A 25364-nucleotide genomic window follows, 5' to 3' on the forward strand; every position below is an offset into this window, starting at 1 on the left:
TTAAGACTATACATATCTATCTCTAAAGCATGGTATTTCCTCTAGCTCACAAGTTTTGATATGGAGTATTTCATAATAATATTTATATATCTTGTAATTCACTTAAATAGTAGTCATACTTCACAGAATTAAAGGTTGTACATGATCTACAGTGTGAATGAAACCAGTATCTCCTTCTTCGCTGTGTGAACTATGTCTCTGAGTCTCAGTTTGCTGATCAGTGAAATGCGGGTAGCCTACTTACCTCAAGGTAGGCACTTGTCAATAGCAGACTCTTGGTAAATAGAATTGCTAGTAGTACAAGGGAACAGGCTAGCTAGCCAGAGAAGAGGGAACACACACCAAAGTGTCTGAGTGGACAAAAGCAAAGGCCAGGGCTGCATAACACTGACATTTTTATTAGAATTCATTTATAACAAATGGAACTTGTGTCAGCAAAGAACTGATTTTCATACAGACTTCTTTCGCCACCAATGTAACGAAGTAAGAAAATAAAAAGCACGCCTTTCATTCTGTAAAACATTTACGCGTACTACTAATTAGAGGTAATTGTATATTTTTTTTAACAAGCCATTTTACAAGTTATTTTTTTTTTTAATTTCTCAGTCTATGCATCCAAAATGAGAGCAAAGAACACAACTGTTATTATCTTTGTAGACACTCCAAGCTTGATGGCAAAGCCACGGAACGGATGGATAGGATGGATCTGTAGCCTTCTGACCTCTGCTGGAGTATCAGGGCACCCATAAACCCAAAGGAAACCAAAACCCCAAAGACAGAAAGAAAAGAGGTTTAAAAATAAAAGGGGTGACTAACAAAGAGCCAAACCAAAAAATTCAACAGGAAAGAAAAAAAATCTACCCATTACCGCAGAATTTTTTCCCCTTTCTGTTTCTATGCTGTGTTGTTTACATACACACAAATGAATTTCTGAAGCAGTTTTTTACACATGGGTTCAAGTAATAACATTATTGGGTGTAGAATCAATAGGGCAGTGCATAGTACAAAGGTATAGAAAGTGCAAAGTTCCCTAGAGGCCCTTCCCTCCCCTGGCTGTCCTTGCCCTTGTCTAACCATGCAAATCATTTTTAAAAAAGAGCTAAAATAAAGTTTTGTACAAATCACTTTTTATATATTTTGATTTTTTTTTTAAACCTTTGTAACTAATTACAAAATTATACATAACTACACGTACATAGGTAAATAATAGCACCGTACTGGTTATGATGATGAAAATAATTGGAAACTTGAACGTTTGTGATCATGGTAGATAAAGACGTTTACCTGGGAAATCAAAACTAGAATGGCTGTACAGAAAACACAACAGAGTGGAATGCACATCAATGACACTAAGGGAGTTAGTTCCAGGAACAGCTCCTGAACAAGGAGGATTTATTTGTCTATGGTATGCATCCCATTCGCGTTCTTGGGATTACTCTCATCGTTCCCTTTGCCAAATGGGCAGTTTTTGTTTCAGGGAGAGAAACTGCTCATTGGCCAACCGTTCCGGTGTGCACCATTCCATCAAGTTCTACATATCCAACATGGCGTGTCTGGATGATGCCATGTCAGTCTGACCCCCTTTGTTCGGCTAAAAGAAAATTACAGCACTGAGTAATCTGGCACTTGGATAAATCTCCAAAAGATACAAACTGAAAGGAAATAACAACAGACCCACATAGTGCACATTCTTCTCTGGTTCTGATGTAGGTTAGAGAGTCTCATTCTGAGGTAGCCTTCTAGATACTTTTTTTTTTTTTTAAGTATTATATATTTTTTTTCTTTTTTCTTTTTCTTTACAAAAGTGCTCAAATACGATGCTTGCAAGTGTTTGGTCTCTTAGATTTCACTCTGCTAGCGATGGGAAAAATGTAGAAAACAAAAGTCCTTCCATGCAGAACATCAATGTAGCTAAAATTAAACCAAAGTAGTGTACCTATACTGAAACCCTTGAAGAGTTCCTTGGCTATTTTAAGGGTTGTTGGAAATCACATAAGAAATGGCAAACTCATACCATCATCCATGGCTTCCTATAGAAATTATGTTGGAAAATTTTGAGGAAATATATATATATGTATGTGTGTATGTGAGTGTGTATGTCTGTTTACTTCCCCTTTTAGAAAAATCCTCATGGAATATCAAAAATATTCCAACGTTGCCAACGATGTTTGCTATTAAAATAAGTTTGGTGCAGTGACTGCATGTTCCAGAGCCGATTTGGAAGGGATAATAAATAAAACAAGTAGCTGTTCCTGATGTTGACAGTTATGGAAGGAAGAAGGGCCCTGATTATCCACGTGCTTTGAGCTGGTACAATACTAACATCCCCGACCTGGTTGAAAACTAGGAATGTGTATTATTGAAAGAGTTTTTGTACATGTGGTAAACAGAATAATGCTTTAATTAGAAGAGTAACTGATATGAGCAACCAATGAAAATACGAACTGAAAGCTAAAAAGAAACGCTATTAAAATCAGGCATCAATTATAAGGCACTCTAAATGCACAACTAAAACCAAAACAAAACCAAGTACAGCATTTCCCAGGAACGCTGTACGCCACAAAATGTTTCTGACCGAACAGAGAAACATGAGTTTGGCTTTGCCCCTGTTACATACCATAAATGCAAATTTCATAGCACATACTATAGACAATATATGGTTGAATACACTTCTTTTTAAACAACTCGATAGCTGATATATTACAACATTCTCCCCTCCTAAAGGGATATGCACTGACCTTTCCCACATGCACACCTCTTAGATACTGAATAATTGTTTATTGCACTACAGTGTTACAAATATTGGACTTTGTTGGAAGCCTGGCTAACAAAATATTATTTGTGAGTACGACTGAGGGGGGGATTGGGTAGGAAATTAGGGGGGTGAGGTTTGACAATCACTGATGTGCATTCCTCATTTCCCTTAAAAAAAATTAAAGTTTTGTGATATTAAGAAATACCAATACGCCATAAAATTCATGATAAATTGAAAGAGATGTTTACCATAGCTTTTCTAGTTTAAAAAAAATTAAATCATGGAAGAAGTGAATGATAGCTATATCTATCTTTTTGTATGGATACACTGTCTATATATACATAAACACCCTCATAAAATACGGATATCTATGTATATATGCTAGCAGCAACTTTATACTTTGCGCCTCCCTGTTGATTCCAAAACCAAAACAAAACAAAATTCTCTTTGATTATTTGAAGAGAATGGGTATTTTCTTACCAATCAAAACCAAACAGAAGTGAAAAATATCTGACGAGACGGATACTGTAGATTAAGAGTATTGCACAAAAATGTGCAACTTTTCAAATGATTTGATATTTCTACAGTGAGACATTACAGATAACAGTTCTACAGCTTAAAAAAAACCTACAATTTGGAAATAAAAAAATGAAGAGTTATGTAACTTTTTAAAATTCACTTTATCGAATGATACATTTTGTTAAAAAAAAGTTTACACAGTTAAAAATGAAGCACAGGTCAGCAGTATCTTTACAATACTAAAAAACTAAATCAAGGACTTTCTTTTTAAACATTCCCCCACCCCACCCCCCCAGTTCCCCCTAAAACGTTATTATGAGCAGTATGGTGGGAAGGGGCGATGTCGAAGCAGAGTCCACTTTATTGTGAGAAGCCATACTAGCAAACATCTTGCACTGAACTGCAACATTCTGGCAATTTCTTGCACCTATCCAGCAATCCTGAACAAGATGGTGGTTCTTTGCTGTGATTTCTTCTTCCCTTTATTTTGAATCCTTGAGGTATCTGTAAATAAAATCCTTCAGATGCCTCACCAGTCAGGATCCTCTTTATTATTGTCAGGTTAGATTATTAAACTTGAATTCTTGGTCCACCTGGAATAGTTTGTTTTTAATTTGTTCTGTGTGTAATAGTCCCACTAAGTGGTTGTTAGCTAGAAGTTAAGAAGGACTTCTCAAGTGCCCCATATGGCTCAGAAGAGACTCCATGGATACTGAAGGGCCTGCAGTTAAAATCCAGAATGGGTCGGGGGTTTCTACGTTGCATAGTGATCAAAGCTGCCCAGGTACTCTAGTGCGGCTCGGTAGCAGAACTGATACTGATCCTGCAGAAGACAAAGGAAGAAAAAGGAGAAGGGAACATGAGTATATTTTAATAGAAAAATGAACATCAATCCTGGAAAACAAAGTTTCATCTACATGGGCAAAATCACTGCGTTTACCCATCCATTCAATCCAATGACCAGTTGGCTTTAGTGAGCAAAGAACAATTAGCCCCATGGGGTGTTTCTCAACTTCACCAATCAATTCGACTAAACTAGTCTGCGAACTCCAGGTAGGGAACAGCTTGAGTGAACATTATCTTCCAGATATGTACGAACTGTCCTGAGTAGCATCAAACAATTACCACCAACAGAACACACAGTCGTAGCCATCTTTTATGAAGATATGCCATAGTCATCTTTTACTATTATCTGCTTTTTGTGATGACTGACTAATTCTCAGTTTGCAGCTCTAGGAGAGCATACTGCAGACACACACTATTCTGAAAATCTGAATTCATTTATCTTCTGGGCTACTGCCAACAGATTCTGAATTTAAAAAAAAAAATATTCTATAATCAGACAGTACAGCTTTGGTGCCTATGATCAGAATTACCCACCATCACTTGTGATGTTCATATAGAAATGAGAGAGATGACCACAGAGTAGCTGGTAAGGAACACAAGCACACAAAACCATTTAAACAGGGTGCTGGACGTGCAAGCTTTTCATCCCCTGAAAAGGGCTATTAAAATCAGATTGCCTGTGCACATCAAAAAATGCTCTTGCCATTTTGCCTAATTTAATGTGACTACTAGTTGTCTGTTCTAGAAAAGCCCACATTAAAAATAAAAACGGCGTGAAACAGCCCTTTTTTTAGACAGGGAAGAACTCTGCCACTGGAATAAGCCAGAGCATTGTTGGAGAGATGGAAAAATTACAATGTACAGAGGACTATAGGGATAAGAAAAAGTAGGATTTTCCCCATAAAAGAAACTTATTTTCAGTAGCCAATGGGGCTGAAAGTAGATAGTTTCTATTTTGCTTAAATGTACATTTTTCTACAATAAAAATGGTAATGCCAAATAAATGGAGTTTACTTTCCTATCTTGTCACAGTATGTTGCTTGGCTAAGTGTTAAAGACTTTTTTTAATGTCCAATTTCCCTCTGCCACCCCCTATAGCCATTAAGTTTGTCAGGCTGACATAATGTTTTAAGTATGCGCCCATAATGTCCACTCAGGCAAAGTCCTACCACATACTCGTCCATGATCTCCTAAGTTCAGAAACGGCAATCAGAAAACGTGACGTAGCAGAAATAATCAGACACAGAGAATGCTGACAGCTTCCCACATGCAATGCAAGTATCTCATATCTCTTGTAGAGAAAGTGACTGCGTTGCCAGGCATATATTGGTACAGCACATAAAAAACGTTAAAGAAACACTTCTAGATACACTAAAACATCTTTTAACATAATAATACAGTAATAATAATAATGCTAATGTTCTGATGTGTGTTGCAAAGTAGCGCCTGTTCGTTATTACAGCCCACTGTATGCACCTCAAATTTTTAATATAAGAGGCTTTATGGGAGTTGGTTTGTAACTACGGGTTGTACGTAAGTCAGACATTTGTAAACCCAGGGACTTTCTGTACATAATATAGTGTTCACACAACGTCCCAATCACATAACGTCCTAATTCACAGAACATACTGTGGATGTTAAGCGACGTGTGACAGTATTGCAAGTCAAATGCTCGCATTATTTTGAGATCAAATTCTGGAAGATACTGTGGGTGATGAATTTAGGAACACATATGATCGTGTAATTTGGTGACCTTTCAAGGAACATAAATACTATCTATTACTCATGCTAGTCTTCATAATGAATGGCCAATAGACCAGCCTGGCTAAATCATGAACTCACAGTATTCTAAAGAAACATAAGAATTTCACATCAATTATTGGAATAGAAAGTGGAGGGCTAATTTCTCTAGGGCTTATCCAGGATCGAAATATTAAAAACGATGGATGTCGAGGAATAAAATATACAGCAGATGAAATCTAACAACTAGGCATACAGAAAGGGGAAGGAGAGTTAAAATGGGCTGAGGTTCTACTATGTGCTAGGCATTGTACTTTATATATTTAGGTTGGACTATATGAAATGGCCACTTGCATAGGTCAGAATGGTCCAATATGAAAAATTTAACATGGTTCCACCTAATATATAATCTCATGTAATTTCCACAATAACCCTAAGACATTGATACTGCCATCCTATTTAAAGAGAGGGAAAATGAGGTCCAAAAGTATTAAATCATCTCGTTTTCCCATAGCATTTTGCCTCTGGTGTTGAGAATCCCTGGATTTTAGCAGGTCTTGTCCAGTAAAATCTGTTATTTGGCTCTTGAGGTGTGACACACAGACTCATGGGGGGTTTTCTTACCTCTGTCTGTACCATGGCTGGTCGTTGAGTTCTTAACATTTTGACGGTCTGGAAGATATCTACAACGCCTTCGTATCTCATTCTTTCCAAAACAATGCTTAATGTTATGAAGACTCCAGTTCTTCCAACGCCCGCACTGCGACGATATCAAAGACAACGGGATTAGATGAGAAGCTTATAGTGTTGACCACATTTGCATAGAGGTGGGCATACTCCCATCAGCTTCCACATTATATCATATTCCTCTGCAGCAATGTTCAGGAGACTGTGGCATTAATTTCACTAAATGATTACTCTTAGGATAATGTGTACTGATAACATGTTCAGAATGAGTAATAGGATGAAGTTTTATAAAATAAAATGACTTTTTATCTGAGGTTATAAGCCATTCTGGAAAGAGCCAGAAAACATAAATCTTATAAAATAAAGGGATAAAGGTAAGGGTAAATATAGGTTTATATTATTCATGCAGATCTTGAAATTTCAGACGTTGCCTATTCAATATTTTTACAGTATGAAATAATTCAGAATAAGGTGAAGTAAATTGGGCATCTTCAACTTTTCACATGCATTATCTACTTCTTGTAGTCACTTAAAAATCTGTACAGGATGTGCCATCACCCAGACATAGACATAAATATCCAGACACATAGATTATTCAAATTTAGACATTGGTTTTGATAAGAGACGAGATTCTATATCGGGGTTTTTTACTATGGGGTCCACACTCAGTCTTCAGGGAGGGGGAAGAGGTCTATGAATATCCTGTAAGTTTATGTAAAGATTTTTGTACACGTGTTTTTTTTTTCCTAGAAGAGGGAACTTCCAACAGATTCTCAAAGGGGTCTCTAACTTAAAAAAACAATGGCTAAGAGCCACTGAGCTTATCTATTCTATTCAGATGTTCAGGAGGTAAAACATCAGGATTCTTTCCACCACATTAGTAAGAGTTTCTCTCTTTGTTTTTTCTTTATTGTCTTAAGACGATTCCAGAATCTTTGCAGCAGCAAGAGAAGGAAATTAATTCATAGCTCTTGCGCTCTTAAGAAGTAGGAAAGCATCTGGAGGTTTAGGTAATGAGGAAAACAGTGGATAATCTGAAAAATCCCTACCCTTTTGGATCCTAATTAAATAGCATGTGTAACGCTTGGGCACCGTCTGTAGAAAATTGATGGATTCATTTACTTGCGGATGTAGCTGACAGGCATATATAAATAGTGTGGCATCCCTTTATGAACTGACATTTCTACAGAGTCAAAACAGAAATGGTAAGTGAAGCTTTAAAATCCACTGGCCGTCTTTAAAAAGGGGTTGAGGGTGTCCAGCAGCAGTCGAGGCTCTCCGTGAAGACGAAGTAGATGGCCTTGAAGGTCCCTTACAACCTTGAAAGCCTCCCTTAATCCTGAGAGACTGTGATTTATGATCCTTTTATTGAATGGTCCAGGGACTCCGAAGTCTATCGCACTTTGATTTGATTGCTCTAATGTAACAAAAATATAGTATTTTCTGGCTTCTTACTAAGTACTTTGAAGAAAAGAATTTATTGACTTTATCATGTTAGTTTAACAAGGTATATGTTTTAAAAAAAGTGGTATATTCATGATATTCCCAGATAGGAGAAAATATCTAGAAATCTTTAAGATATATATGCAATATATGAGCAACATATCATAATACTTATACTAACCAAAAAAAATCAAACCCATTGCTGTCGAGTCCATTCCGACTCCCAGTGACCCTATACGACAGAGTAGAACTGCCCCATAGGATTTCCAAGGAGCAGCTGGTGGATTCAAAATGCCAAACTTTTGGTTAGCAGCCATAACTCTTAACCACTACGCCACCAGGGTTTCCAATACTTATACTAGGGAGTGTTTAAATTACTGATGACAAAGGCAGGGAGAAGTCACACACACATATACTTCTACACTGATACTTACGCTGACAATGCCTAAAGTTAAGAATACATATTAAATTAGAAAATTTCTTTTCCTTACAGCAAGCATTAGCATTTGGATTAGGATTTGGGCAAATTATGTGGAAAATTAAGGGAAATATCCAGATAATACAAGCCCAATATGTACCCTCCACTTTGTCTAAATATTTGAGTATATGTGTCATTTTCCACATGCTCTTTGATTGTATAGAGCAAAGGATCTTGGATAACTAAACACAAGGCAGATATGTCTAAGTCAGATCTGTTTCTCCTATAATACACTATGCCTAGGAAATAGAGGCTGCTGGAAACGATGCTAAAGATCTTCTAAAAAACTGAGGTCCAGAGAGATGTCCCTATGGTCATATAGCTACATGATAGTAAAAGCAGGCCTAGAACTTCGATATTTTAAAGTTCATGTCACTAAGAATGATAGTGTTTTTTTTTTTAAGCAAAATGATTTTTTTAATAAACTTCCAAAATTTCAGATCATAACGAGACTTCAAGTTGCTAGAAACCTAAAATATATTAGGTTAAATAAAGTTAGGTGAATTCTTTTTGCAGGAAGGTTTTTGCATAGCAATTTCCAAAAGCACTACATTTATGGTGAATATCCTTTATGAACCATTTACTTGCTATTTCTATTAACTTCAATGACTTGAATTATAAAATGCTCTGGACACTATTGAAAATAATAAACTTGAAGGTGCTTCATTTTCTGATACAGCAACAATTTCCAAGCAAATTGCAGTTTTAACTGAGGTACCATTGTAATCACTTATTGACTGGCAAGAATTAGTATTGTCATTAAGGCTTGATAGGTATTTATGGTTTTCCCAAGAAGACAAAGGCAGGAGAAAGACAGAGAAAGATACTTAGCAGTGCTATTCTATGAAAACAAAATGAGTAAGAAATGATTAACAGAACCAGTTATCATCAGGGAGGTACCAACAATTCCTGTTAAGATAAAATTGGCATGGAAAACCAAATTTACAAAAAGTAAATTTTAGAGATAAAAATCTTCCTCTGGTTATTTTCATTTTATGGAAAGAAAGAGAAATGAGTTCTTGCTTTAGGTTTTACAATACATCTCGGAGGATACAATTTCATTTATGGATACTCACTAAAACAAGCTTGTATAGTGGATGAACAGACGACAACACTTATTTTCAAAAGTTATCATGACTTTAATCACAAATGGAAACTCTTATCATTCCTGATTCTGAACTCACCTGCAATGGACTGAAATGGGTCCGTCTTGGCCAAACTGCTCCTTTGTTTTATGGACTTGGCCGATGAAGTCAATAAATCCTTCTCCAGACTTTGGCACTCCTTGCTCTGGCCAATCAGTGAACTGGAACTGCCTTACTGTTCGGGACTGGCCGTCCTTTAAGGGGAACGCCACATACCCGGCCACAAACAAAGACGCCAGGAGGATTCAGCCATTGCAGAGGACACAGAAGCAATCACGATGTTATTACAAAAAGAAAGCAAAAAGGCCAGAAAAAATCAGAGACATGTTTAATTTGAAACTTCATATTATCATCATACTGTTAGGTTTATGGAGCCCTGGTGAAGCAGTGGTTAAGTGCTCGGCTGCTAACTGAAAGGTCTGCAGTTTGAATCCACCAGCTGCTCCTTGGAAACCCTATGGGGCAGCTCTACTCTGTCCTACAGGGTCACTATGAGTTGGACTCAACTCGACAGCAATGGGTTTGGTTTTTTGGTTAGGTTTGTCTTATCTGCAATTAATGTGATTTACATTCACCTAAGAATTCCCCTGGTGGCGCAAACGGTTAACGTGCTCAGTGCTAACCAAAAGATGGGTGGCTTGCATCTACCCGGAGGTGCCTGGGAAGAAAGGCCTGGTGATCTACTTCCAAAAAATCAGCCATTGAAAACCCTACGGTGCATGGTTCTATTCTGACATACATGGGGTGTCCATGAGGTCGGAACTGCCTGGAAGGCAACTGGTTATATTAACATGTATTTAAACGGCAAACTCATTTGTTCTCACAATGTCCAATTTCCATGTAGTCAATCGCCATTGAGTTCCCATATTAGGAAATGCTCCTGAGAGCCCAAATTTAGGTTTAAAACCATTGACCATGCTCCCATTCTCTCCAAAGTGGCACATATATACTCTATTTCAAAAATTTCAGGATTGAATGACTTCTTAATATGGAAAGGAGCACCCAGGCATGTCATCTGGACCAGAGAATTTGCTGTTATCAAGATAACATCACATCAGCTGTGCTTGCTGATTTCCAGCATTGTCAAGTGACAAATGGTGACATTTAAAGAATGTGACACAAATCAGGTAGTTGCTGTTAACCTGGATGTCCCGCATGTCTCAAAGGCATGCGATTTCTAGCCAAGCCCTGGGACACAGCATGTGCCATGTGACGATGCTGTAAAGCAGGAAGTGAGGCATCCCTCGAGGACACCGAAGAGATCATTAGCAAAAAAGCTCCCTGTTATGAAAGAAGACTCTTCTTCCTCGCTGACTCCAGGAATTAAGAATGCTCTGGGGGCTTAGAACGCAGACAAACCAACGGCAGGAAGAAAACAACCCAGATGCAAGGGGAGTCTTTCTTTCCTCAGCTAAAATGCTCTGACTTGAGAAGTAGAAACGATTTGAAAAGAAGTTACCAAGGCTGCTTCTGATTCCTCTTAGAATTTTAAAACATTTTTGGAAGCAAAACAAATGCAGGAGGAACTCTGTTTATAGACTCAAGGATAACAATTATACCCATCAGTTTTCTCCCCTGACTCATCAGAAAAACAAACAAACCAACCCGCTGCCATCAAGCTGATTCTGACTCATGGTGACCTCATTTGTTACAGAGTAGAACTGAGCTCCATAGGGAATTGTGGGCTGTCATCTTCACGGAAGCAGTTGTCAGGCCTTTCTTCCGCAGTGCTGAGGGGTAGATTTGAACCACCAACCTTTTGGTTAGTAGCCAAGTGCAAACCATTTGAACTACCCAGCGACTTATCAGAGAGAGAGAGACATTTCCAGACTCTGAGCCTAGGGACACTAATCCCATTTGCTGGCAGAGGCTCTGCTCCAAATACAGGCTTCCACTTGTTCATCCCTTCCATTTTGTCATGACTGTTTCTCCTATTAAAGTTCCTTTGGTACAGGGGTGCATGTTCCCAAGATTCCGGGTAAGCGTGGGTGGACTCGCGCTTTCTCACTCGGTCATACTGAGAAGAGGGGGCAGCTTAGAATGAGATGGCTACCCATCCACCAGCCTGGCAGTTTCCACAGGAACAAGCCTATGCCTGACTGGCATCACTTGGGGATGGGAATAACACAGGAAGATCATGTTGACTGAGTAAGAACATTGAAGAGAATGGAAATAACGGCTTGGCCCTACAACTAACCTATGGCTGGTTACCATGGCAGCATGATTTAGTTGCCTCTGTTTCTAGAAAAGGGTTAGAAAGCACAGGAAGGGAGGCCAGCGGCTAGGTAAGGCGTATTTGTTCTCTTCCACATGTCCTGGGGTTCACTTCTGACCACAGTTGCCTTTAACAGCAACAAGGACTCATGTGCACAAACCCTTACTAGTTGGAGGAGAGACCACCTGACTCCACGTAAAGGTTACCTGTTTAACTATACTGTATTCGCAAGCGCAAACTCGCTTTCTGAACTGCAAAGCTGAGATCAGAAACACACCAGGAGCACAAACAGGAAGTGCCCTGGTAGCTAAGAAAATCATACCATTTTTTAAGAACATGTGAGCAAGTTCCTGTTTCAGTCTTTCTTTTGCTTCTTGTGATCAGATTTCACTTGGGTGTGTTCTTGTTGTTAGCTGTGGTCGAGTTAATTCCTATTCATGGCGACCCCATGTAGGCAGAGTACAACTGCTCCACGGGGTTTTCAAGGCCGCGACCTTTCAGAAGTAGATTGCCAGGCCTGGCTCCAGAGCTGCCTCTGGGTGGGTTCGAACTGCCAACCTTTCGGCTAACTAGTGGAGCACTTAACCGTCACACCCAGGGACTCCACTTTGGGTATGTGGGGTATAGCAAAGAACGTGGCTCCACCATTTGTGGAGCCTGGCGACTAGTCTTTATCATCAGAAATGGTTGGTGAGTTTGCGTTAAATGCATGTAGGATTCTCACTCACATACCTAGCTTCAGATTCTGAAAGGGCATGACTTATTTTTTTAACAATGAATGGGGTGGGTCACCAAGGCGTGCTTGCTTTGGCAACTCACAAATGAGAGTTAGAGACTTAACTGCTGCCTTGAGGACAGTCACCTTCAGAGTAGTTAAGACTTCAGACTTTCTGGGATTAACAGGTCTGTCACCTGGGCCAGCCAGACTGCTAACCAATTTCTCTTTCACTTTAGGTCAACAGCCTGGACTAGACTTTGGGGATTAGAAAACAATCTTCAAACATGAGCCTTGGTCGAGAAAGTTGCTTTCCAGAAAAAACAATGGATCAAATAAATAGCTCTACCCTGGAGTTTTATTCAACCCACCCACTGTGACAGTTCCAGAAACAAAGCAGGGCTTTGCACTGACCCCCACACTCCCCGAAGATGTGTTTGTAATCACAGTTTGGAAGTGGCCAAAGGCAAGGATATTAAAGTTTATGCACAGAATGTCTTACATCAGGGCTGAACCATGGGCTCAGCAATCTAGATAAGACATGCAGAATGAAAATTAGCCAACAAGGGTCATGGGTGCACAGCTCTCATGGACAGACACATTAGCACACCAAGGAATAAACCATGCCAGGAATCAAATTAGAATGTGCAAAGCTTGTCAGATTCTTCTAAAGAATGCCATTTGCTCGGCAGTTTTCAAATCAGACCAAATTAACTTTCAAGCCCACATGACCTAAAGGGCTTTGCAAAACAACAACATATTTACAACTTCAAGTAATGAAGAAGTCAAAAAACCTCCAAAGAGAACGGGCTGAGAAGGTGAGTTGTAAGCACAGCCAACCAATCAGGAAATGCTTCCCAGCACAAACACTCACCAAGTGCATCCCCAAAGTTGGACTACCAGATGTTAAGCTTGAATACGAGCCAAACCTGGGTTTGCGAGGATGCTTGCCAGACAGAGGAAAAGCTACTCTTCTAATCAAAAAAAAGTCCTCTAGGATGATGGGTTTGTTTTCTCTTTGGGAGGAGGGTCACTTGGTAAATGTTTCTCCCAGGGGTGCATTTTGGATTACTTTTCAGATAATGACTAAGATTATAAGTTGGTACCAACTTACCCTGGCATCTGTGACCTTGAATTCCCTTAGGATATACTGTGGCATGTTGTACTCAGCCATGGGGTCTACAACAAAGTACTGGTATCTCGCAGACCGTTCTGCTGGCCAGTACTGATGACATTTTTCCTAAAAGGAGAGAAGATGAATGTTAAACTAGACAAAGTATCAATAAGATTTTATCAATCACCTACCTACCTATCTACCTACCTACTACCTACCTCTTGATCTATCATCTATCTATTTTCCTTTTCTCATTAACAAAATTTCAAAACTCAAGGCAATTTCAATTACATGGGACTCACTTCTCTTTGAGACTGTAGGCTTCCTCAGTAGGAAGAGAGAAACTGTCTGGTTCAATATTTGCCCAAGGTGTCAAGTGCAGTTCCTGGCACATAACCCACCAACCCCTTGCTGTTGAGTTGATTCTGACTTGTGCTCATCCCATGCGTGTCAGAGTAGAACTGTGCTCCATAGGGTTTTCAATGGCTGATTTTTTGGAAGTAGATCACCAGGCCTTTCTTTGGAGGTACCTCTGGGTGGACTTGAACCCCCAACCTTTTGGTTAGCAGCCTAGCGGTTAGCCATTTGCGCCACCCAAGGACTCTACCTGGCACAGAGTAGGTGCTTAATGCACAGCAGTTGAATTGAACACTATTAGAGGATAAGTGACTTTATACCTATGAGTTATCCAAACAATTCTATCACTCTTTGCACACACTGCTGGTCACGCCAGTCAGGAACTGACAATCACAGTAAACTTAAGCCATCATGGTTTGGAATGAAGAGAACCATCAAGCATTAATGCAAAAAGAAACCTCTGAGCTGATCTGGTCCAACTTCATTCAGTGGCTGAGGAGACCAGAGCCTAGGCGGTTTCAGTGACGTGACCTAAACCCCACAGAAAGTCAGCAACCAAATCAGAAGAGTCGGCTACTTTCCTAGTCTGGTATTCTTATCGCTCTCTCTGTGGGTTCTAAAAGTTGGGTTTTCACTGCATCTCTAACATTTAATTTCTGTAAAGAACAGTGAGACAGAATACTTTAGGCAAAGATGGCAAAATGCTACCATTTCAAACTCCTGAAGGTATTACTCTGAGATAATCTGTAAACCTTGAACCAAAAATATCTCAAGTCTTTAAACCAAAGAATAGTTTAGCTTAATTAGTAAAGAATGTCTGCCTTGAGCACTGTGCTCTTTTAAGGAACTATCTATATGGGGTCAAATCGACAACAGCAACTTGAAAGGTTAGATGGAAAGCTTAGGGTGCAATGAGTTTATGTTAATGAGAGGAGTAATTCAGAAAAGGTGGGTGAGAGTGGTTGCACAGCTCGAAGAATGTAATCAGTCACTGAACCGTACATGTAGGAACTGTTGAATTGGTATATGTTCTGCTGTGTATATGTTCTACAATGACAGAAATAAATTTTTAAAAACAAAAAACGAAGTGACTTTGTAAATTAGAAACCAACAAAAAGCAGGGGCCCAGATTGTGCCCAGAACAGTCTGCATCTTAAAGAAATGACGATGGCGCTTGGGTTATTGCAATGAAATCCCCATTCCTCCATGGAGTGAGTGTCTTAGGGAGAAAACACACTTAAAAGCATAGCACACTTACTCTGCCCATTTCACGCAGCTTGGTGAGCATCACGACGATGGTGGAATTGTGTTCCCAGAGCATGCGCCAGAAGTCCTCTGTGGTCTCTGCCAAGGGTCCCTGGGTAGCGATGTAGGCTTTCTGTTGTCTGAATTACAGGGAATAAAAAGAGCATGTGAAAGTACCCAGAGGCCAGACTCATGTTTGGGATGTAAACAGCAACCCATTAATAAAAAATTAAAATATACTATTAATACAATTGCAATCAATTCCCTTGAAGGCTGCTTAATCAAACCATAACATTTAAAACATTTTGGAGGCTTTGCAAAAGAAATTGCTTTGTTAATATCATGATGTATATCCTTATCATTACTATTTAAATTTCAGTGCAACGCTAATAGCTCAATTTCACGTGCCACACAAACCATTTAAGAAACACTTAGTTGTGCAGCTCCGTTTTCTAGAAATGACTCTCACACAATCTACTAAATTTATGAAATGTGTTACAAAACAATTTCTTTATTACCCCTTCCACATCCAAATGGCTTCTGAAAGCCGAGTGCCAGGCCAGATCAAAAACCCTGTGAGCGTCGCTTCTTCCTCCTATCCAAAGTAATAAAAAGCAAATACCCAGAGACTGAAAGCTGACCCATGCAGAAAGAAAATGGCTTTGAATTGAGATGAAATTCATTCTGGTTATGAAACTAGGGCGCATGTAAATATCAAAGCTCCGGGCTGTCAGCGGAGCAAGTGTATATACCTGTATCCATCAATGAAGCTGGCATTGATGTAATCGGATCCTTCTACTCCTCGGATAGGCTGCAGGCATACCCTTGTGGATTCATATGGCATAATATTAACAAGGCGATTTTTGAATTTATTACATGGAAGATTGGCACTGATGAATCTTGAGGTGTGAGCTTTAGAGCTGGCTAGACGCTGTTGAATGAAGGAAAGGAAAAATCCAACAAAGATAGTTTTAGCTTTTTGTTTGAGCGCAACACCCCCAAGATTTCCCTTCAGACTAAATCTTTTGTTTACTTTGGAGTGAATGACTATTCAAACTGCTCTGCTTTTCACTTCTTCCTAATGTCTCCATATAGCCTACGGAATTTTTAAATATTATGTCCCGTGAGTGGGATCTCTCCATTTACATTCAGATACAAAAGAGCTCAAGGTATTGTCAAGAAGTAAAGAGGAGGAGGGAAAGAGGAAGAAAGTGCTTTGTAACTGAAGACTTGAGAAGGTCAAGCGAATCTTTATATATACATAGACATAGATTTTATTTTACAGAATCAGCTTGTCATTAAACAATTAGCACACATATGGCTTTGTGATATTGGTTACCAACCCCAGGACACTTCAACACTCTCCCTTCTCAACCTTGGGTTTTCCACTGGCCACCTCCCTGTCTCCTCTAGTCCTTCTAGTCCTTGTCCCTGGGCCGCTGTGCCCCTTTAGTCTGGTTGGTCAAGTGAATCTTGTCCTTTGTTTTGCAAAGATCAAAGGTTAGGAAAGTAAAGGCGCTCCTCAGAGAAGATCCCTGAATGACTCCCTCCTCAGTGAGAACACTGCATCCAATGCCCTACCTTAAATTCAAGCTCCATTCCTGTGACATTCTCTCCCGTTTCTATCTGTGTCAGCTTCTGAATGTAGGCATACAAGTTTCTGGCTGGCACTTCGGTATTTCCACAGGTCACTGCTTCTAACAGCGCATCGTGGATAAAGATGTACTGGTCTTCTGTTTGAACCATGTAATTCCTCTGGGCTCTCATTAAAGTTACATGGCCATAAATATCTACAGTTTTTTCATGCTTTATTCTTTCTAGCATGGCATCTATTACAATGAAACAACCGGTCCGGCCAACTCCCGCACTGTAAGGGAAACAGAAAAGTCCAAATCAGCCCAGCAGGAAACCAACCCGTAATAATATTATTTTGATAACTTATATTAATTGCTTTTACACCAATTGTTGTTGCTGTTAGGTGTCACTGAGTCGACTCTCACTCATGGCGACCTTATGTAACACAGAATGAAACCCTGTCTGGCCCCGTGCCATCCTTATAATCACTGCTATGTTTGAGCCCACTGTGGCAGCCACTGTGTCAATCCATCTATTTAAGGGTCTCTTTTTTCTGACCCTACGCTTTACCAAGTATGATATCATTCTACTCAAATAGCTATTGTGATGATTTTGGAGCACTCTGAAGTCAAAAGCATTATCAAGTCAACATAATCAGACTATACGGAACAAAACGCTGAGCAAAATTAATTTGGTTTCAAACGTACAACTATTAATTACTATGCTCTTTAATCATGCAATACAACATGGATATTATTTTGAAAACAATATGAAAAAATACAAAACGCTGTTCCTATTTAGAAGGTATATAAAAATATAGATCAAGATCTAACTAGGCTGTATTTTTTTGCAAACTCAGTCTACTTCGGTTCAATTTACAAAGAAAAATCTAGTAAATCACTCACCTTGAAACTTTTCATATTATAAAACTCAGCAAAGAAGTTCTAAAACCAACTTAGTGGGAAGTGTATAATTAAAATATTAAAATGTTGCATGCTAAAAATAGCACCGGGTATTCTCAATGGAAAGAAATACTTAGTAAGAAGCCATCGCTAGGTAGTGTGGGTGTGCTTCCTGTTCTGACTCCCTTTCCTTTTAGAGTTGAATGCATTTTAAAATGCCAGGTGAAATTCAAGTATTCTGTGGGGGAAAAGAAAAGCCTCAATCTTTGTTACTGAAAAAGCTCTGAGGCGTTTTTAAACTCCATTACTTCTGGACTTATGGGTCATTTTCCAGTTGGTGGAAAGTGATTCAAAGGAGAGGCGGTGAGAGTCGGCAGAGCACCATGGCTGGACAATATCTGCAGTTCCAAGGAGACAATCTAATTTACTGAACTGGATTACAAAGGCAGGTGGTTGAAATACTGGAATTTCCCTGAGTGTTGAAAAGAATACTAAGAAAATAACACATCTGTGTCCTTACAATCTCAAGATAAGCCTGAGAGTTTACAATTTATCAAACACTTCAGGCTTAGTCCATTTATGTGTCAAGTATGGTTCAATCCAAAACATTTTTCTCCTCCTTATCATGGGATGTTTGCCTGGCTGGTAAACATTTAATCAAGACGAAAAGGTATCTATTACCACCTTAGGGACCAAGCAACAGTCTCTCATTCAATACATGGCACAATTTTTCCTGTCATTTGTGTATCTGTCATCTGTCTGTCCATCTGTCCATCCATCTGTTCATATACCACCCACCCCCGCACCCATCCCTTCATCTCTTCATTCAGTGAACAATGAAGTACTTTGCTAAGTGAAATGAGCGATACAACAAACAAGGTGACTTGGATCCAATCTTATTATGGACTGAATTAGGTCCCCCCAAAGTATGTGTTGAAATCCTTATCCTTATACCTATGGATGGAATCCTGTCTGGAAATAAGGCTTTCTTTGTTGTGCTAATGAAGCCCTATCAGTGTAAGGGTGTGTCGTAAGCCTAATCACTTGTGAGTCATAAGGAGCAGCATAGACACAGCCAAGTGAGTAGATACGGGAGGGGACAGTCTATCTAATGGCGATGCAGGCGGATGAATCTACAAGCCCCGGAACTCAAAGGGCTCCAGCTTCTAGAAGCTGAAACAGACAAGCAAGGACCTCCCTCTACAGCCACTGATGAATTTGAACTTCTAGCCTCCTGAACTATGAGAAATTTGTTTTTTAAAGCCACCCACTTGTGGTATTTCTGCTACAAACCTTTAAAGAGCTTAGACTCTATCAAGGGAGATAATATTTTTACGTAAATATAATACGTCATTTTGTGGATGACGTAGTATTTGAACAGGGACTTGAAGGACAGGGAATTTGGGAAGCTGGAACAACAAAAGAGAAGAAACGGCTTTTATCATCATACTGCTGGCTCTGAGAACGACTTGTGAAACTTTTCATCAACCTGGTGGGGCACTTGTGTAAGGAATATACCAGAACTCCAAACTGAGTGAGTTTAATGTGCACCAGGGAGCCTGTCTCAACTGAAATGTCAAGTCCTCTCTGGCGAGTCGCTGCAAAGTAGTAGGAGAGTTTTTTTTGTAACAAAACAATATCTTTATTGAACTACTGAACAGTACAGGGAGCCCTGGTGGCTCAGTGGTCAAGAGCTAGGTTGCTAACCAAAAGGTCGGCAGTTCAAATCTACCAGGCACTCCTTGGAAACTCTATGGGGCAGTTCTTCTCTGTCCTGTAAGGTTGCTATGAGTTGGAATTGACTTGACGGCAATGGGTTTGGTTTCTTTGGTTTGAACAGTGTAGATCATAGGCACCCTCCATACAGCAGCCCTGTGATTTGTGGTCAAGGTTAAGCAGGAATTTCATATAACCACTATTTTAAAATTGCTTACTTTTATATGTCCTGTACCAGTGGGCCTCTGGATACTGATTCTGAGACTCCATTCACGATCTTAACCCATTAACTGAGATGACACTGAGATGTCAGGCAAAAGCCTTCTGGGAAAAAGCCTTAGAAATGATGGCACCTGCCTCAGCATGGAACCAATCAGAAACCCACTGCATGCATTAATACATGGCTCTGCTGGGGTTCCAATGCTGGTGGTTCCAATGCATAGGGTACCATTTTGTTTAGTTTGTTCTACTAAACACACATGCCAGATGGCAACTCTGCCCTGATACTCTCTTCCCCCAGGCAGGGTTAATCCCCCTTCACCCCAGTCTCAGTCTCATCGCCCATCTGTCACTTTGTCTACTGTCGGGGCTTGCGCGTTGCTATGATGCTGGAAGCTATTCGCTAATATTTCAAATACCAGCAGGGTCACTCATGCTGGATAGGTTTCAGTGAAGTTTCCAGACTAAGACTAGGAAGAAAGGCCTAGCGATCTAATTTAGACAATTAGCCAATGAAAACCTTACAGATCATAACAGAATCTTGTCTGATATAGTGATGGAAGATGAACCCCTTAGGTTGGAAGGCACTCAAAGTATACAGTAGCCACAACTATGGAGTCTAGCATACCAATGATTGTGAAGATGGCACAGGACTGGCCAACATTTCCTTCTGTTATATATATAAGGTCTCCGTGAGCCAGAGCCAACTTGACAGCCACTAACAACACAGACCCAGTTGCATATTATTATTAATTAATCTGGTGGGGATGCCTGCGGTAAGTAATAGTGTAGATCTTGAGAGCAGGAACTGCATTTTTTAGTCATCTGTGTGTGCCCTTCACCAAAAACATGCAATGAGTGCTCAATAACATTTGTGGTAATAAGTGAGTGATTTAGGGATCGGCGTGAGAGGCCAAATACAATGAGCAGCTCATCCAGGTAAGGTAAGCCTACTCAGGAACCAGGACTCTTCGGTTACTCAAAGAAATTCTACATTTGACAAAGAGCTGGATGGATGCAGGCAATGTATGACGATGGCTATGCTTGCTAGGGAGTAGGGAAACAGGAAAAATGCTTTGCTTAGACTTGGTGTCTTGGTCTCCTGAGAGAAGCATCGCATTGCAGTTAAAAGAATTTAAGGCAACCTGGGAAAGGGAAGCAGCCCCCATGTTTGGCAAGTTCTAAGACTATGACTAACATCTCTCTATTTTTCCTGTGTTGTTTCTCTAAATTGTCTTCATTGTAATTGCACATTGCTTCTAATTGGACACAACTGGATGCAGTTCTTCCTAGCGGAAACCACACTGTATGCCTCACAACTGAGCCCCACATATCTCATCAATTCTAGAAACTGGCAGGGATATTTTCTCAAAATATGCATCAGGGACCATTCAGATGTCTGGATGACTTATGGTTCTATATTCTGGAGGAAAGATACTACAGGATCTTGCAAAACTGGTAAGAATAACTGCAACTCCAAACAATATCAACCTCTTTATGAGGGTAATGATGCATTTTTCCCCAAAAAACGTGAAGGAGGAAAAGAATCAAATGCACGCCTGAGTTGAAATCATAAAGCGTGGGGAAAAGAGAGTAAAAGAAGAGAGACTATTATTTGAGCAAAAAATTTTTTTCCCTCGAAAAGAGAAAATAGTGTTAATTTGCCCAATCTTGCTGTTTTTATGGAAGACAGCGAAGGAACTGTCCCCTGGAAATCATGTGTTACCTCTTCTCTGGGTGAAGAGTTCCCTGGGGCTTTAAATATTAGATGTGTCTCTTAGAGATGAACTGACACAGTGGCTGCAACAATGGGCTCAAGTATAACAATGATTGTGAGAACGGAACAGGACTGGGCAGGGTTTTGTTCTGTTGTGCACAGGGTTGCTGTGAGTTGGAGCTGACTCCACCGCACCTAACAACTTAGCTCGAAGCAAAGCAATAAGGTTCAAAACATGTTTTCCAGATACCAGTGACTGAGTGACCTTAGAAAGTCACTTAACCTCTTCTCTGTTTTCTGCTTTTCTTAAATTGTGATAGTGATAATTAAGTCTAGCTAATTATCTTGTTGCTGTTGTTAGGTGCTCTTGCATCGATTTCAGTTCATAGCCAGCCGGGGTGACAGAGTAGAACTGCCCCACAGCGTTTCCTAGGCTGTAATCTTTACAGGAGCAGATCACCAGGTCTTTCTCTCGTGGAGACACTGGGTAGGTTTGAACTGCCAACCTTTTTGTTAGCAGCCAAGCGCTTAACTGTTGCGCCACCAGTGTTCCTATCTAATTATCTAGAAAGGCTTATTATCTAGTAAGATTTGAGGCTTAATTAAACATACTAAGTGTTTTGCAAACTTACCTCTAAGTTTAACATCTGAGCACTTGTAGCTGAAGCCCTGTTCTGCCATTACCTGTATGAGTTGAGGGTAGCTCCCAAATACTATGAATCAGAGAAGGGGGGAGGAAACTGCCTCAAAGAAGTGGTACTTCTTTGTAAGTACAAACTCTATTTTTAAATTCCACCTCTGAAGCTGACAACAAGGAACGGCAATGTAATCCTGGGAAAACTGTGATAGAATCACCACAGGATCATTTTGAGATTCGGCTTTTAAAATTTTGCTTTAATCTACCTCCCCAAGCTACTCTCCCCTTTCTGCTATTTCCAATAAATAACGCCTTATGATTTAAGGAACTTTCTGCTTTCCTGTATATTGGCATGCTAAATGAGATGGCAGTGAAGAGCTTTCTCACTACAGAGCTTGGTGCCCTGGGGGCCTTGGGTAAATGTCAGTTTCCTTCCTCCATCTCTGATTTCATAGTATTTAGGAACTGCCCTGAAGACATACAGCTAATGGGAAGGTGCAGAGCAGGGATTCAACTACAGGTGCTCTGATGCTAAAATTTATAACCACATTCCACAGCACCACCCCTGCTTCACACTGCTTTCTGCCATTTGGATCAGCAGCAATTGCCAAATACATTGCTGTTGGTAGCTGCCTTCAAGTCTGCTCCAGCTCACGGTGACTGTGTGTATAACAGAATGAAATGCTGCCCGGTCCCTCGCCAGTTCATGACTGTTGGTCTCTCCAGTCCATTGTTGAGGTTATTGTTAGTGCCTTCCAGTTTAGGGGTCTCCTAGCACTATTACAAACAATATTCTGTCATGATCCATAGGCTCTCATTGGTTCATTTTCAAAAGCAGATCTACAGGCCATTCTTCGTAGTCTGTCTTAGTTTGGAAGCTCCACTGAAACTTGTCCACCATGGGTAACCCTGCTGGTATTTGAAATCTGGACAGCACAGCTTCCAGGATCATACCAGCCACCACAGTATGACAAACTGACAGAAGAATGGTGGCAAACATGGTAGGACACGGAACTAGCCAAAAGGAATTCTGACTTGTGTGTCAGGGTCCCACTGATCCTGTGACAGAGTAGAATTTCTATCAAGTTGGAAACCAAAATCAAAGATGAACTCTGAAGGCCATCCTCAGAAATCTACTGTCACCCCTTCAGACTGCCTCATCGATAACTTTTTTTCATTTGATACCTTTGCTGAGGATCTTCCCATTTCTCTGGATTGTTCCATCTGGGTCTCTTTCCCTATCCAAAGTACAGACAATGACCCCAAAATTCCATCCCTCTTTCTCTCATTCCCCTTCACCGTTTAGTAAGTCTCCCAACACATGACTCCTAAAGTGATAGCCTTTTCTTTGAGCTCAAGTGGAGACCGACAGTTCAAACGACCCTCAAGATTCCCTAGAAACAAAAAGATTCCACGCTCCATTGGCACCTTCTCCCCAGTCTCCTCTCCCTCACTCTCCTAGACACTCAGGTCTAAAATGTAAGAATCCCCTCAGACTCTTTTGTATCTTGTCCTGTACAATAATAAGTTAGAAACTTCTATGGATTCAATCCCACAATTCTACTCAATTATCCACCTGTAGTATGAGTACAGGAATCAGCAAACACTAATTGTTAAATTTTCAGGAATTCTGTTGTCAGTTTGCTAGCCATTATTAAAATAAAATTATATAAACTTATAATTAAATGATTATAATAAAGGCAATACATACTCAAAGCTCATCACTTCCTAATTATTTTACTATTATCTGTGCTCTTGAGGTGAAAACAGCATGTAATGGTTTGTTACTATGCATCTCTTCCCAGTTTTGCATTCAGTGACCTCATGTTTGTAGCTTCAAGTCAGCCACTGTGGGAGTATTTACACCAAGGGAATTGGTAAATGCTACAGTTTTTTTTTCAGATGGCTTATTGTTACATATTTACCAGTATACACTGACTACTCTAGAAATCCATTCTTATTATCCAGGCACAGACAGGAAGGGACTCACTGCTTTGTTCTTTCATCCACATTGGCCGTGTATTCTTCCACAAGACTCGGTAGGCTATAATTCTACAAATATTTACTAAGTGTTAAGACAGTGGAGACGTGGTGAGAAAACAAAAACGATCCTTTCCTCATGGAGATTACAGTTTAGTTGGGGGAATTAGCTGTTAAACAAGCAATCGCATGAATAAACATATAATTACAAATCTCAACAATTGCTGTGCAGTAAATGTGGAGGATGCTGGCAGAGCATCTGTGAGAAAGTGTTCTTTAAATTGATACCTAAAGGATGAGTAACTGTTAGCTGAGTGAAAATGGGTTAGGGAAGCTTTGGAAGACACAGAATATCTCGAAGAAAGGCCCGGGAATGGAAAACAGCTTAGTGTATTTGAGTAACTAAAAGAAAGCCAGGGTAGCTGGATGGCAGGGAGGCAAAGAGGGTGTATTCTGCATATTTATTTTCTATTTCGGGGACTATTTTTAACATATTTATTAAATTTATAACTACAATAACAATTATTTAGACTAACTCTTGAGTTCTTTCTCTTGATACATCTCTTGTTTGGCTGGCATATGTCTTTGAATAATGTTTCAAATAAAATACACACGGATGGTATTATTTCTGAGTCCTTGTGTATCTGAGAAATTCTTTCTCTTGCCTTTACATATGAGCAGAAACTTGGCTGTGTGCAGAATCGTTGTTAGGTGCCGTCAAGTCAGCCCCCGACTCACGGCAACCGATGCACAATGGGATAAAACACTGCCCAGCCTGCACCATCCCCATGATGGGTTGTAGATCAGTCCATTGCGATCCATAGTGTTTTCATTGGCTGATTATCAGAAGTCACTTGCCAGGCCTTTCTTTTTAGTCCATCTTAGTCTGGAAGCTCTGATGAAACCTGTCCAGCATCACAGCAACACACAAACCTTTACTGACTGATGGGTGATGGCTGCATATGAGGAGCATTGGCCAAGAATTGAACCCAGGCCTCCTGCATGGAAAGAGAGAATTCTACCACTGAACTACCAATACCTCCATGTGCAGAATTAATGGACTCCAATCTTATCTCCTCAAACTCTAAATACACTGCTCCATGGTCTTCGTATTTTGAAGAACTCTTACTTCACTCTGATTTTTGCTCCTTCAGTAGTAATTTTTGCCGCAACTAATTCTGGGGTTATTTTTTTCTTTAACTTGGAGGTTTAGACACTTCATATGGATGTCACTTAGACCCTGGCCTCACCATGAAAACTACCTGGCTCTCAGGGAATACTTTTTTTTTTTTTTTTGCTAAGATTCATGGCTTTCCCACAGCTCCAGTCAAGCTAAATATGCTTAAAGCTTTCCCAAGG

The 25364-nt window shown here is 40.0% G+C and overlaps 1 protein-coding gene across 6 annotated transcripts in view; it reads right to left on the minus strand.

Annotated features, from left to right (window-relative positions):
- Positions 1-378: 378 nt before the first annotated feature.
- PTPRD (protein tyrosine phosphatase receptor type D) overlaps positions 379-25364 on the minus strand; it is a 473666-nt gene continuing 448680 nt past the window's right edge. For 5 of the 6 annotated variants that reach the window (XM_004373491.2, XM_004373489.2, XM_004373492.2 and 2 more), the window contains 7 exons: positions 16841-17126; positions 16012-16190; positions 15273-15399; positions 13658-13783; positions 9653-9807; positions 6485-6620; positions 379-4097 (listed from right to left, as the gene is read on the minus strand). In XM_004373491.2, the coding sequence (XP_004373548.1) occupies positions 4029-4097; positions 6485-6620; positions 9653-9807; positions 13658-13783; positions 15273-15399; positions 16012-16190; positions 16841-17126 (1078 nt within the window). In that variant the 3' untranslated portion in view covers positions 379-4028. The remainder of the gene's footprint in view (positions 4098-6484; positions 6621-9652; positions 9808-13657; positions 13784-15272; positions 15400-16011; positions 16191-16840; positions 17127-25364) is intronic. The other variant, XM_012554711.2, reaches the window with a different exon arrangement.

Source organism: Trichechus manatus, unplaced genomic scaffold, assembly GCF_000243295.1.
Source record: "Trichechus manatus latirostris isolate Lorelei unplaced genomic scaffold, TriManLat1.0 scaffold00025, whole genome shotgun sequence".
Taxonomy (NCBI): domain Eukaryota; kingdom Metazoa; phylum Chordata; class Mammalia; order Sirenia; family Trichechidae; genus Trichechus; species Trichechus manatus.